This window comes from Entelurus aequoreus, linkage group LG02 (genome assembly GCF_033978785.1).
Source record: "Entelurus aequoreus isolate RoL-2023_Sb linkage group LG02, RoL_Eaeq_v1.1, whole genome shotgun sequence".
Taxonomy (NCBI): Eukaryota; Metazoa; Chordata; class Actinopteri; order Syngnathiformes; family Syngnathidae; genus Entelurus; species Entelurus aequoreus.
Genome location: NC_084732.1, coordinates 18,407,826 through 18,422,955, shown reverse-complemented (window position 1 = coordinate 18,422,955; position 15,130 = coordinate 18,407,826). Strand labels below are relative to the sequence as shown.

Below are 15,130 nucleotides of genomic sequence, written 5' to 3'. Positions count from 1 at the left end.
TATATATATACATATATACACATATACATACATACATACATACATACATACATTCAATTATTTTTGGATGAATATATATATATATATATATATATATATATATATATGTATATATATATATATATATATATATATATGTATATATATATATATATATATACATTATATATATATATATATATATATATATATATATATATATATATATATATATATATATATATATATATATTATATATATACATATATATATATATATATATATATATATATATATATATATATATATATATATATATATATATATATATATATATATATATATATATATATATATATATATATATTCATCCAAAAATAATTGAAGAAGAAATATATATATATATTTCTTCTTCAATTATTTTTTGATGAAATATTTGTATGTATATCTTTTTACAAAAATGTGCATTTTATCACATTACTCAATTAAACAAACTAATCAATAGAGCTGCAGCCCTATGTACTACTATTCTAATGTATTATTTTTATCTAAAAGTTTCTTTTTCTTTTTAAAAGGCATCTTACATGTTAGAATTGTGCTGTTTTTCGGGGTGGGGCTGGCAACAATTAAATAGATTTCAATTAATTTCAAGTGTTTTGAGTTAAATGCGCTGTCAGAGAACCAATACGTACACGTACAGTAAATTGATGTACTACTGTATTTCCAAGTTGTTACTAAAATGAGGGTGAAGCACATAGTTTACATTAAAAAAATGTTGCACACAACCAAGCAAAAATGTCATAAAAAGTGACTTATTCTGTAGTATTAATGGCATCAGATGGTTGACACACCCCCTATCAAAAAATGCAAAATGGTTCGTTCCTAACTTCTCACACGTCATTCAACACAGACGTCATAAAGTCATCAAAGTTCATCTTTAAGCATTCACACACACAGCACCTGCATTTTGTAACAAGGATAAGGTGATGGAAGAAAGGTAACAATAGAATAAAATCTATATGTGTAGCAAAGAAGAAAGTTTTGAACAAGCTTCCCTTTTGCACCTCACTGCACATAACATTGGTGCGTTCAAGGACCCTCTCTTAAAGTAAGAAACAGAGGCGTTACTAGGTTTTAAAGACAGGGAGCTCTAACCCTGCACTGATAATAAAATAATCATGCTGTTAATAATAATGAGGTATTATTATGATTTGTATTATCCACTGATAATTGTATGTGTATCAGCTCATTTCTACTTTATAATCTGAAGTAAAGGAATATTTGACAGATTTATAATGATATTAAAGTGAACACCCAGCAGGTACAAGACATTGGCACAACATTGATTATACATACAAGCCCTTTAAAACAACATTGCAGCCATTCATCCATCCATTTTCTACCGCTTGTCCCTCTCGGGGTCGCGGGGGTGCTGGAGCCTATCCCAGCTGTATTCTGGCAGAAGGCGGGGTGGACCCTGGACAAGTCGCCACCTGATCGCAGCCGTTGCAAAATATTTGTAAATTGAGACGACACACAATAGGGCCAATTTAGTGTTGCCAAGAAACCTATCCCCATATCATTTTCTACCAGTTGTCCTTAATGATTTTGACAAAATAATAGAATGGAAAATGACACAATATGTTACTACATATGTCAGCAGACTAATTAGGAGCATTTGTTTGTTTACTTACTACTAAAAGACAAGTTGTCTTGTATGTTCACTATTTTATTTAAGGACAAACTTGCAATCAGAAACATATGTTTAATGTACCCTAATTTTTTTTGTTAAAATAAAGCCAATAATGCAATTTTTTGTGGTCCCCTTTACTTAGAAAAGTATCAAAAAGTACCTAAAAGTATCGAAACAATTTTGGTATCGGTACCAAAATGTTGGCATCGGGACAACACTACTTTCTCCACACAGGTTTGCCTTTTACCTCCGTGAACATGTACTCTGCCTCTCACCTGGCTTGAAACTCCCTGTTCTCACCGTCCACCTTCCGTTTAGCCATTATTGCGGAGGGGGGTTGCTGAAAGTTGACATCTGCCCTGAATGCTGATGAATAATGAAGCCGAGGCCCACTTGCGGTGCTGTAGTGAGTTTGCGGGCTACCGTTGCATTGTGGGGAATGGAATATTGGAACGTGCAAAACAGCAACGGGCGGCTGTGGCCTGCGGGCCGGTTCTAATTGTCAGAAAAATTGTATGTAAGTTATCAAAAAACTTTCCGTTCTCTGAGTTCCCAATGAACAGACAAGAGGCTGTCTTTGTTGCACCAAGCAAAGGCTTGGAAAATTCCATTGTGTACGATGGGAGGAGATGGGAGGGGGTTATCTATTGTCACCGAAGACCTGCTCAAGCTGAATCCAGGACCAGCCCAAGCCCGAGGCATCTTATTCTTTTGTTTTCAATGTGACCGAAAACAATGACTGTTTACATACTCCCTATTCCTTTGGAAGCAGATGTTGTTGTGTAAACAGGGAGTGTCCAAATAAAGGAGGAGACGTAAACCTTTTTCGTCAGAGCGTGGGTGACACTGTAAGAAGTTACAGGTTGACACGTTTCTCCTCAATTGAGCAAAATTGAATTCTGCCTCTGTTTGATTCTTTGCTTCTTGTCTTGTTCAATGATGTCATCAGTTTTTGAACCTGAGACTAATACTAAGATTATTAATTCGCGGGCCGGATTTGGCCCGCGCGCCTTGACTTTGACACCTAGGTTTTAAAGTCTTGTGCCTGCTGGGCGGGTTTCAATGAATATTTTAAATTATATACTGGCCACTTAACATTAAATGTGTTGGCACTTTTCTGTAAAAAAAATAAATATTTTGTGGGTTTATCGAGATCAATTCTAGATATGTTCTAGATATGTAAATCCCATCTTCAAAAAGTCCAAAACCTCATTTTACATGTGTTTTAAAAAGCTGGTTCCAACCTAATCCATGCAATATTTAGTTCTTAGTGCATGTAAATATACCAGGGGTGTGAGTATGGGGCGGTGGCGTTGGGTTTAGGGCGGGCCCTATAGGAGTCTTGTGTATGGGGGCCCAGAATTTGGTGCTCCGCCCCTGGGAATAACGGCCTCAGAGTGTGTACGAATATGTGTTGTTGACAGGTTGTAGTTTGTTTGGCAAGCGGACGTTAAACTTCTCCCTCAGAACCTGCTCTACCTCGTCTTCGGGCACATCCCTCATATCGAAGACGTCGACGCCGTCCTCTGGTTTGAAGGCCACCTCGCTGTAGGTCCGGCCAATCAGGGCCCTGAAACCCGAGGGTGTTTGTAAGGAGCAGATGGACTTGTTGGTGAAGAGCGTGCTCGGGTCCGTCTGAAGCGTATCGTTGACGTCTAAGAAGTACTCGTGCGCACGGGGCGTCATTGTGAAGCAGTACAGCGTCTTTGTCAACTTCCTGTTTACCAGACTGGTGCTGGCGAACTCCGGGTTGGGGATCACCGGCTTTCTGCTCGTTTTCTCTAGAACCCAGAACTCTCCCTTGTCCAGGAGACGGAACACTGCGGCCGCCTGAGGCTGCTCTTTCCCGTGGACGAGCTGCAGCGGCTCCCATATTTGCGACGACACCCCGAAGCTCACGTCTGCTATGTAAGCCACGCCCTCAATGTCCACCCTGTTGACGAGGTGACTGTCGTAGGGTCCAAAATCCCCGGCGGAGCCGCTGAAAACCCTGGAGGACAACATGGTCGGGCCGTAGCCCAGTTCCCTCAGCACCCAGGAAAACAGGAAGTTGTTCTCAAGGCACCATCCGCCACGGTTCCGTCTCACTATCTTGTCGAAGATGACCTCCAGGTCCATGATGATCCTCTCGCTGCAGTGGATGTTGAGGTTCTCGAAGGGGATCGACATGACGTGATGCTTGTGGATCAGCTTCAGTGTGGCCAGATCCGCTTTGTCCCGTGGGCTGCGGAAGCCGATTCTTTGGAAGTACTCCTCCAGGTTCATCTTGTCTGCAAAATACAAAATATAATTGTCATTTTAAGTCAGGCAGGCATTAGGACCCCACACCCTCGCTTTGATAGGTATCGAAACTGAAAGTTAACTTGACTTTGTTCTCCTTCACTCTCTCTCTTCATGCTGGTACTTCATGACACCATTAACAATAATATATGCGTGTGAGAGTGCATACACTGCAAAAAGTCAGTGTTCAAAAACAAGAAAGAAAAAAAAGAAGAAAAAATTTGGGGTATTTTATTTGAACTAAGCAAAAGTATCTGCTAATAGAACAAGAAAATTTGGCTTGTCAAAACTTTCCAAAACAAGTAAAATTAGCTAACCTCAATGAACCCCAAAATACCTTAAAATATGTATATTCTCACTAATAACAAGTGCACTTTTTTTGGTAGAAAAAATGACCTTTTTGCTCAATATGTTGAAAAATATTCTTAAATTAAGTAAATGCTAGTGCCATTATCTTGACATAATGATATGCACTCGGCATTACATTTCTTGAAACCAGCAAACTTACACTAAAAACTAGTTTATTGTTCTTAATGGAAAGGCAACAAGGCAACATCTTGTTACTCTCGGGGTTTCCTAGCCGCTCACGCAAAACATATTGTCTAAAAATGCATTTTTCCATTGATAACATGACATCATCGCGCCAAGAGCGTGCTCTTTCAGTCAATTAGTGTGCATATATACAGCCCGGCCCCCGGCCAAAAATGTTTCATTGTAATTTTGAGGAATTTATCTGAATGTGCATGAACTATTTCTGTTCAAAATTGTTTGAAAAGTCAAATGTTAAATATTTAAATATTAACTGTCAGTTTACTGTACTGTGCCAACTGTACTACTATATGAGTACGTATTTTCTATTGTTTTATTGAAAATAAAACAGCAAAGTCCATTTGGATGTCATCTGTTTTAATTATGAGACACAATTGTGTCAAAATCATGATTTTTTTTTTCATGCTTGAAATAAGAAATTATTACTTTAAAAAAGTAGTTTTATACGTGTGAGTGTTGATGACACAGCTTTGCAACAGTTGATATTCTAGTTTCAAACATGTTTTACTCAATATAGGTCATAAAATCTCAGCAACAAGCTGTAATATCTTACTGAGATAATTTAGGACCAAAACCCTTAAAACAAGTAAAACACTCTAACATAAAATCTGCTTAGTGAGAAGAATTATCTTATCAGACAGTAAATAAGCAAATATCACCCTTATTTGAGATATTTAATCTTACTTAGATTTCAGTTTTTGCAGTGTAGATACAAACCCCAGGGTGCATTCATTATATTTATCTTCTTCGAGCAGAACCAAGGTCAAAGCTAGTCATTTCTAAGGCATTCCATTTTACCCAAAGGAGGGAAAATATTTTCTTAACACAGGCATTACACCATGGATGTCCAAACTACGAGCCGCGGGCCAAGTGCGGCCTGCCGGAATCTTCAAATTTGGCTTGCGAGACAGCACGAGTTCAATAGCGGTGTATTCATATCATATATAAACAGCCAGCAGTATGATTGCTACCGTTATGTTGCCAGATGAGGGCAAAAAACATTAATTGTACTTGTAAGGAGTCTCGACACAGCATTTACTTATATAACTCAATTCAAACAACCTTCCCTAGTCATGATGCAGGGGAAAAAAAGTCAACCAGCACAAAAATTCCACAAACATGGTCACACATGACACAACCTGCTCATTGAACTTTATAGATAGTATTTTAAAAAAACGTCCAGTCAACTTTAAAAAAATAAAAACTACACCCATTTAAATCCATTACAAAAGATGATGGAAAAAATGCAAAACACTGTCACCACTTATCCATGTTTAATGCGTCTTAGCTACTTGATATTTCTGATTGATTGAAAAACTTTAAGGAGGTTGTCACAGAAATAAACAAGGTAGGAGTAGAACTTTCACATACTCCTAATTACAAATTATAATAATGATTGATTATATATCCATTGTATTATTAAAATAATATGTACTTTATATATAAATATATATATATATATAAATCATGAATAGTATTAATTTATGTGTATGTATATATATATATATATATGTATATATATATATATATATATATATATATATATATATATATATATATATATATATATATATATATATATATATACATATATATATATATATATATATATATATATATATGACATGAGGGATTTGACATCCTGTTGTTGTTGTTGTTTTTCCAAACAATGCCTCACTGTCTTGTTAAACACTAACCACGAAATGAGACGCGGTGTTTGTCCTTTGGAACCGTTTCTCATTTTACATTAACAGCAGGTCAGTTGATGCAGTTCAATGGATGCAACGTCTAAAATCCCCATTTGGTCGTAGAATAAAGAAGTCAAAATAATGTCTAACTGCGATGGAATCCAGTAGATTCCAGACCCCCCGTGGTTAGTAACAATACAATACAATTCCTGGTGTGACGATTAATTTCAGAACCGATTCTCGATTTAACAAAAATCTCAATCGAAGCCGATTCCCGCAATGTATCATTTGTCTTTATTTTTTTGTTTTAATGCCATGATTTTAATAGTGCGTCCCGCGTGTGCTCAGATTTTCCTCCATGCGGCCCCATGACCTAAAATGAGTTTGACACCCCTGATATAAAACTTAAAAACAACACGTGAATACGAAAACATTTACACAATTAAACTTATGTAAATGAAATTAACTGAAAATCAGGCAAAATATAATACAAATAAAACATAACAAATAAGTAAATATTAGGAATAAAAAATTTAATAAAAAACTTTGGTGACTTAAAGAAAATGGATGTAATTGATATAGAATTAATGAATGATTGAGTTTATTGAGTGTGTCATAGTGGGTTCCATATCATACATGCAGTACATAATATACATATATATCTCCAGAGAACAATCTTCTGCTCAATAACAATATTATTGTTATTTCACACAAAAAAGAACATTAATAAAAGAACATTAAATTAAACATATCTCAAAAGGCTAATGAGAAGAAGTATAAACTTTTTGAATCCCACCTCTTTTCCACAGTTAAACTTTAACTAATATTATCCGGTTTCCTCTGAAACGCATTTTATCACATTTTTCTGGATTTACTTAACACGGTTTGCTCGAGTTAATGTGTTTACAATAACTCAATATATCATAAAGTACAGTCATACTCACATTTTAATAGTCTGGCCCGCAGGTGCACACATTTTCGTCCATGTGGCCCCTGAGCTAAAATGAGTTTGACACCCCTGGTGTAGTAGCATTGGAGAAAGTTATGCACAAGTTTCTCATTGCACATAACTGTGGTGCATTCATGGACCCTCAACATGGGGAGGAAACCCCCCAGGAAATGCAATATTAATATTATAATCACAACAATAGTCATGTATTATTATTGATTGATTGATTGATTGATTGAAACTTGTATTAGTAAATTGCACAGTTCAGTACATATTCCGTACAATTGACCACTAAATGGTAACACCTGAATAAGTTGTTCAACTTGTTTAAGTCGAGGTCCACGTAATCAATTCATGATACAAATATATACTATCATCATAATACAGTCATCACACAAGTTAATCATCAGAGTATATACATTGAATCATTTACATTATTTAAAATCCGGGGGTGGGATGAGGAGGGTTTGGTTGATATCAGCACTTCAGTCATCAACAATTGCATCATTAGAGAAATGGGCATTAAAACAGTGTAGGTCTGACTTGGTAGGATATGTACAGTGAGCAGAGAACATAGTGAGTTAAGATAGCATAAGAACAAGTATATACATTATAAATACATTTGATTATTTACATTTGGTTATTTACAATCCGGGGAGGTGGGATGTGGAGGGGGGAGGGTGTTAGTCAAGGGTTGAAGTTGCCTGGAGGTGTTGTTTTAGTGTGGTTTTGAAGGAGGATAGAGATGCACTTTCTTTTACACCTGTTGGGAGTGCATTCCACATTGATGTGGCATAGAAGGAGAATGAGTGAAGACCTTTGTTAGATCGGAATCTGGGTTTAACATGGTTTGTGGAGCTCCCCCTGGTGTTGTGGTTATGGCGGTCATTTACGTTATGGAAGTAGTTTGACATGTACTTCGGTATCAGGGAGGTGTAGCGGATTTTATAGACTAGGCTCAGTGCAAGTTGTTTTACTCTGTCCTCCACCCTGAGCCAGCCCACTTTAGAGAAGTGGGTAGGAGTGAGGTGGGATCTGGGGTGGAGGTCTAGAAGTAACCTGACTAGCTTGTTCTGAGATGTTTGGAGTTTAGATTTGAGGGTTTTGGAGGTGCTAGGGTACCAGGAGGTGCAAGCGTAATCGAAAAAGGGTTGAACGAGAGTTCCCGCTAGAATCTTCATGGTGCTTTTGTTGACCAGAGAGGAGATTCTGTAGAGAAATCTTGTTCGTTGGTTGACCTTTCTGAATACCTTGGTTGCCATTTTATCACAGGAAAGATTAGCCTCTAGAATGGAACCTAGGTAGGTGACCTCATCTTTCCTGGTGATAACAATGTCACCCACTTTTATAGTGAAGTCACTGACTTTCTTGAGATTGATTTAGGACCCAAATAGGATGGATTCCGTTTTACCCAAGTGTATGGATAGTTTATTGCAAATACTAAGGAGTTCAGCACTGAGGATTTTTTCCACCTGTGGATACCAGCAAACAGGAACAATTCACAGTCGCATGCTGATATGATTCACATTATCCAATGATGATAAACCCACATGAATCATAAATCTCTACTTTATACTCTGAAGTAGAGGAAACCTTGACATAGTTATAATAATATTTAAGTGAATTGGGACAAGCGGTAGAAAATGGATGGATGGATGAATAACAATAACGGGTTTTATGATGATCTAAACTCATATTCTGGCCAGTTTCTATAGATTAAATTGCCAGTTTTTTAACAAATCCTTTTTTTTTATAACAATATTGCCTGCAAAACTGACAGAACAAATATGCCTAACGAAATCCCCAAATTGTTCCTCTGTTCAATCTGCCAGAATCAGCATTTAGTCGGGTAGTAGTCTGAATTTGATTGATTGATTGATTTAAACTTTTATTAGTAGATTGTACAGTTCAGTACATACTCCGTACAATTGACCACTAAATGGTAACACCCGAATAAGTTTTTCAACTGGTTTAAGTCGGGGTCCACGTAAATCAATTCATGGTGAAACTTAGTGCAACTCTACTAAAACAACGTTGAACTGAATTTACAGGATAAAAAATAACAACAAAGAATTCTTACCTGACTACAACAACGGCGAAGTGTACTTTATAGATGTGCACTTTATTGCTGATGTGATGTTTGGAGGTTTGGACTTACACGCTTACAACGCAGTTCAGATTTGAGGGCGTAACTTGTCACACGAGGAAGTAAAACAACTAAAAGTAGAAATATAATTTAATTTTTTTTATTCCTCATTCAGTTTGAAATGGTATGTGTTATATGTTTAGTAATGATGCGAATGTATTTTTAAAAATATTTTACACTACTTTTTTATTGCAAAAGTCACCCGGAAGTGTTCGTCGAGCTATCAAGTTAGTTTCACTCAAAATACCATATCTGCTTTTACTTTTCGAAATAAAGCGCCACTAAAAGCAAAGTAGCGTTCAAATGAAGCGAGTTGGCAACTTTAACTTAACAGTTTTCAACTACTTCCGGTCAACCTGCTCTCTCGCTGGGTTTAGTTTGACGAATTCGGACCGCCGCCATTTTTGTACGTATACTACGCCAATACACAACGTAGAGACCGGCCAAAGGATCCATCTAACAAACTCTCCACAGCCTGTGAGAAATAAGTTAATCAAATGTAAACATTTATCTCGTTTTACCGCGTCCATTGTGAGTGTACTGCTCACTGTAGTGTAGTATAGTGTTATTTTTTATCCTTACACCGTGGCGTTGTTAGATTGAGACGGGGTATGCTCAATAGCGATTTACGCAAACAAAATAGAATCGTGGTTTGTTAGCAGTTTGTCAATCCTAACGACTTCATACATGTTTTTGTTACACAATCCTTAACATTGTCTGACAGGTGTTTACTCTTATTTTTCAGATTTATAAGATTCGCCGCCTGAAATGGAAGCTGCGCGCACAGAAACATACCTCATAACAGGAGGGTGTGGATATTTCGGTTATCGGTAAGTTATCTTACAAGGCAAATATGTGTCTTTTTCGTAATGTAGCGATTGTATCAAACCCGATTGTAGTTTTTATGTTGGTTAGTTTTTGAGGAAAGCAACCTGTAGTCGTAGTGACCGGCTTGTTATGCCCGTTCTCAACACAAGGTGGCGTCATCGCAACACATGTTTACCCCATATATCCACGAAGGATATTTTTCATTTTCAAAACCCATCCATCCATTTCCTACCGCTTGTCCCTTTTGGGGTCGCGGGGGGTGCTGGAGCCTATCTCAGCTGCATTCAGGCGGAAGGTGGTGTACACCCTGGACAAGTCGCCACCTTATCACAGGGCCAACACAGATAGACAGACAACATTCACACTCACATTCACACACTAGGGCCAATTTAGTGTTGCCAATCAACCTATCCCTAGGTGCATGTCTTTGGAGGTGGGAGGAAGCCGGAGTACCCGGAGGGAACCCACACAGTCATGGGGAGAACATTCAAACTCCACACAGAAAGATCCCGAGCGCAGGATCGAACCCATTCAAAACCACTACTATATATAGATGTTTTTTTTAACCTTTAGGGTACCCCTCAAGTTTGGTTCTGAGGATATATATATATATATATATATATATATATATATATATATATATATATATATATATATATATATATATATATATATATATATATACATATATATACATATATATATTAGAGATGTCCGATAATATCAGCCGGCCGATATTATCGGCCGATAAATGCTTTAAAATGTAATATCGGAAATTATCTGTATCGTGTTTTTTTTTATCGGTATCGTGTTTTTTTTTGTTTTTTTTTTAAATTAAATCAACATAAAAAACACAAGATACACTTACAATTAGTGCACCAACCCAAAAAACCTCCCTGACTCATTCACACAAAAGGGTTGTTTCCTTCTGTTATTAATATTGTGGTTCCTACATTATATATCAATACAGTCTGCAAGGGATACAGTCCGTAAGCACACATGATTGTGCGTGCTGCTGGTCCACTAATAGTACTAACCTTTAACAGTTAATTTTACTAATTTTCATTAATTACTAGTTTCTATGTAACTGATTTTATATTGTTTTACTTTCTTTTTTATTCAAGAAAATGTTTTTAATTTATTTATCTTATTTTATTTTATTAATTTAAAAAAAAAAGGACCTTATCTTCACCATACCTGGTTGTCCAAATTAGGCATAATAATGTGTTAATCCCACAACTGTATATATCAGTATCGGTATCGGTTGATATCGGTATCGGTAATCAAAGAGTTGGACAATGTCGAAATATCGGATATCGGCAAAAAGCCATTATCGGACATCCCTAATATATATATATATATATATATGTATATATGTTTATATGTATGTATGTATGTATGTATATGTAAAGATATATGTATGTATGTATGTGTAAATATATATGTATGTATATGTAAATATATATATATATATATGTATGTATTTTTGTATGCATATGTAAATATATATATGTATATGTAAAATATGTATATCTAAATGTATATGTAAAAATATGTCTATCTAAATATATATATATATATATATATGTATACATGTACAGTATATATGTATACATGTATACATATATATGTAAATATGTATACATGCATACATCTATACATATATATATATATATGTATGTGTATATATGTATGTATGTATATATGTATATGTGTATATATATGTATGTATATATATGTATGTGTATGTGTATATATATATGTAGTGTGTGTGTGTGTGTGTGTGTGTGTGTGTGTGTGTGTGTGTGTGTGTGTGTGTGTGTGTATATATATATGTATGTATATGTGTATATATGTAAGTGTGTGCATATATGTATGTGTATATATATGTTTGTGTATATATATGTGTGTATATATATATATGCGTATTTATGTGTTTCTTTCATGACCTTTTTGTCAAAGAAAACATTGTTTTTTTTATATGGCAAAACAATAAAGTATCCCCTTTGTTCCCCAATTATGGAATATTTTATGTGAAGTAATTGGAGACCAGAATAGATCAATAATTCATAACATTGTTGATTATATTTTATTATTATTAAAAAAAAAAAATCCACAAAAAAATCTTCACATTGATTTTGATTCATTGTTATTTTTGTTAAATTCCACTAAGTATCCAAAGGGGCCACACTTGTAAAAGTGTAAAAAATAAGTCATACGTTTTCTACTTTCAACGCATACGTCTTTAGATCAGGGACAGATTTTTTTCATGTTTTTTTTGTATGTTTTATGCCCTTTTTGTCCAAGAACACTTGTTTTTTATATGGCAAACACACAAAACATGCAATACTTTCCTCCAAAAATATGTCTAAGTGGAATATTTGATGTAAAGTAATTGGAGCCTTGAATAGGTCAATAATGCATAACAACATTTAATTTGATTGATTATTGTGACAGTTTTGAAGAAAAAAACACCTGCATGGCAGCTTTGTGTTATCAGAGTCAACATTGCCACTTTTTCTCGTTATATTTCACCTGTCTGCTCTTTTATTTCACTTTTTTAATGTTTTTTTCAATAATGTTTTTCGGGCCGCACTTTGGACACCTGTGGTTTACCCACTCCTGATGTGTGCCCATTTTGAATACCTGCAGCCTTGCAACCCGCCTGCACAAAACAGGAGCCCAAGTCATCCTGTTCGACGTCACCCCTCCCAGGCAAAAGGTCCCGGAAGGAATGGTGTTCCTGGAAGGGGATATACGGAGCTACGCGCAGGTCGGACGCGCCGTCGCCGGTGTGGACTGCGTGTTCCACGTCGCCTCCTACGGCATGTCCGGCAGAGAGCAGCTGAACCGAGACCTGATCGAGGCTGTGAACGTCGGAGGCACCCAGAACGTCATCAAGGCCTGTTTGGAGCGCGGTGTACCCAGACTGGTGTACACCAGCACCTTCAATGTGGTCTTTGGGGGTCAGGAGATACGGAACGGGAACGAGGGCCTCCCTTACCTGCCGCTCCATCTCCACCCGGACCACTATTCCCGAACCAAGGCCCTCGCCGAGATGGCCGTGATGGACTCGAACGGGGTCTCGCTGAAGGACGGCTCCGGGGTGCTGAGGACGTGCGCCCTACGCCCGGCAGGAATCTACGGGCCCGGAGAGCAGAGACATCTCCCCAGGATTGTAAGCTACATCGAGAAAGGCGTGTTTAGGTTTGTTTACGGGAGCCCGAGCAGCCTGGTGGAGTTCGTGCACGTGGACAACCTGGTGTCGGCGCACGTGTTGGCTGCGGACGCCTTGACCGCCGCCAGGCAGCATCGCTCGGCGGGCCAGGCCTACTTCATCTCAGACGGCCAGCCCGTCAACAACTTTGAGTTCTTCAGGCCTCTGGTGGAAGGCCTGGGCTACCCGTTCCCCGCCCTGCGCCTTCCCGTGGGACTCGTTTACTTCTTCGCCTTCCTCACCGAGATGATCCACCACCTGGTGGGACCGTGGTACGACTTCCAGCCGCTGCTGACGCGCACTGAGGTGTACAAAACGGGCGTGACCCACTACTTCAGCATGGCCAAAGCCAAGGCGCAGCTGGGTTACCGTCCCGAGGAGCAAACCCTGGATGAGGTGGTCGAGTGGTTCCGGAGCAGAGGCCATGGGAGAAAACGCCAAGGCTTCGCTTTCAGTCGACTCGTGGTTAACCTTCTGTTGGCTGCTGCCTTTACGGCTGCACTGCTCTCTTTTCTACCACTTGTTGGCAGCTGATGGCATCATACTAATAACAATACTGTATGTAGGGATGGGCAATATGGCCCAAAACCTATAATGCAGCCTTCTGAGATAATGATATATATATACAAACCCCAAAACCAGTGAAGTTGGCATGTTGTGTAAATCGTAAATAAAAATAGAATACAATGATCTGCAAATCCTTTTCAGCTTATATTCAATTGAATAGACTGCAAAGACAAAATATTTAATGTTCGAACTGAGAAACTAACATTTTTTTTGCAAATAATCATTAACTTAGAATTTAATGGCAGCTACACATTGCAAAAAGTTGGCACAGGGGAATTTTTACCACTGTGTTACATGGCCTTTCCTTTTAACAACACTCAGTAAACGTTTGGGAACTGAGGAGACCAATTTTTTAAGCTTTTCAGGTGGAATTCTTTCCCATTCTTGCTTGATGTACAGCTTAAGTTGTTCAACAGTCCGGGGTCTCCGTTGTGGTATTTTAGGCTTCATATTGCGCCACACATTTTCAATGGGAGACAGGTCTGGACTACAGGCAGGCCAGTCTAGTACCCGCACACTTTTACTATGAAGCCACGCTGTTGTAACACGTGGCTTGGCATTGTCTTGCTGAAATAAGCAGGGGCGTCCATGATAACGTTGCTTGGATGGCAACATATGTTGCTCCAAAAACTATATGTACCTTTCAGCATTAATGGTGCTTTCACAGATGTGTAAGTTACCCATGCCTTGGGCACTAATACACCCCCATACCATCACAGATGCTGGCTTTTTAACTTTGCGCCTATAACAATCTGGATGGTTCTTTTCCTCTTTGTTACGGAAGACACAACGTCCACAGTTTCCAAAAACAATTTGAAATGTGGACTCGTCAGACCACAGAACGCTTTTCCACTTTGCATCAGTCCATCTTAGATGAGCTCGGGCCCAGCGAAGCCGGCGACGTTTCTGGGTGTTGTTGATAAACGGGTTTCGCTTTGCATAGAGTTTTAACTTGCACTTACAGATGTAGCGACAAACTGTAATTACTGACAGTGGTTTTCTGAAGTGTTCCCGAGCCCATGTGGTGATATCCTTTACATACAGATGTCGCTTTTTGATGCAGTACCGCCTGAAGGATCGAAGGCCATGGGCATTCAATGTTACATGCAGTGATTTCTCCAGATTCTCCGAACCTTTTGATGATATTATGGACCGTAGATGGTAAAATCCCTAAATTCATTGCAATAGCTCTTTGAGAAATGTTGTTCTTAAACTGTTCGACAATTTGCCCAC

General features: G+C 37.8%; 2 protein-coding genes across 6 annotated transcripts in view; one reads left to right on the top strand and one right to left on the bottom strand.

Annotated features, from left to right (window-relative positions):
- Nucleotides 1-429: 429 nt before the first annotated feature.
- The window catches only part of LOC133631411 (arylamine N-acetyltransferase, pineal gland isozyme NAT-10-like), a 61,813-nt gene continuing 47,112 nt past the window's right edge, over nt 430-15,130 (bottom strand). The window contains exons 1-2 of one of the 3 annotated variants that reach the window (XM_062023629.1): nt 10,346-10,476; nt 430-3,943 (exon numbers count right to left, since the gene is read on the bottom strand). In XM_062023629.1, the coding sequence (XP_061879613.1) occupies nt 3,066-3,938 (873 nt within the window). In that variant the 5' untranslated portion in view covers nt 3,939-3,943; nt 10,346-10,476 and the 3' untranslated portion in view covers nt 430-3,065. Of the gene's footprint in view, nt 3,944-9,219; nt 9,397-10,345; nt 10,477-15,130 lie in introns of those variants that run through there. The other 2 variants (XM_062023622.1, XM_062023614.1) reach the window with 2 other exon arrangements.
- sdr42e1 (short chain dehydrogenase/reductase family 42E, member 1) lies at nt 9,584-13,976 on the top strand. Of its 3 annotated transcripts, none has more exons than XM_062023604.1 (3): nt 9,584-9,691; nt 10,031-10,115; nt 12,766-13,976. In XM_062023604.1, the coding sequence occupies exons 2-3, from the start codon at nt 10,054-10,056 to the stop codon at nt 13,862-13,864; spliced, it is 1,161 nt and encodes a 386-aa protein (XP_061879588.1). In that variant the 5' UTR covers nt 9,584-9,691; nt 10,031-10,053; the 3' UTR covers nt 13,865-13,976. The 3 variants fall into 3 exon arrangements, with proteins under 3 accessions (XP_061879588.1, XP_061879575.1, XP_061879581.1); XM_062023591.1 differs by lacking the exon at nt 9,584-9,691 and adding an exon at nt 9,696-9,762; XM_062023597.1 differs by lacking the exon at nt 9,584-9,691 and adding an exon at nt 9,704-9,784.

Bases quoted from the DNA above. Each gene is read 5' to 3' on its own strand.
- sdr42e1 (XM_062023604.1), top strand. From the start codon at position 10,054: ATGGAAGCTGCGCGCACAGAAACATACCTCATAACAGGAGGGTGTGGA. The intron at 10,116-12,765 runs GTAAGTTATCTT...GAATACCTGCAG, and splicing joins TGTGGATATTTCGGTTATCG to CCTTGCAACCCGCCTGCACA.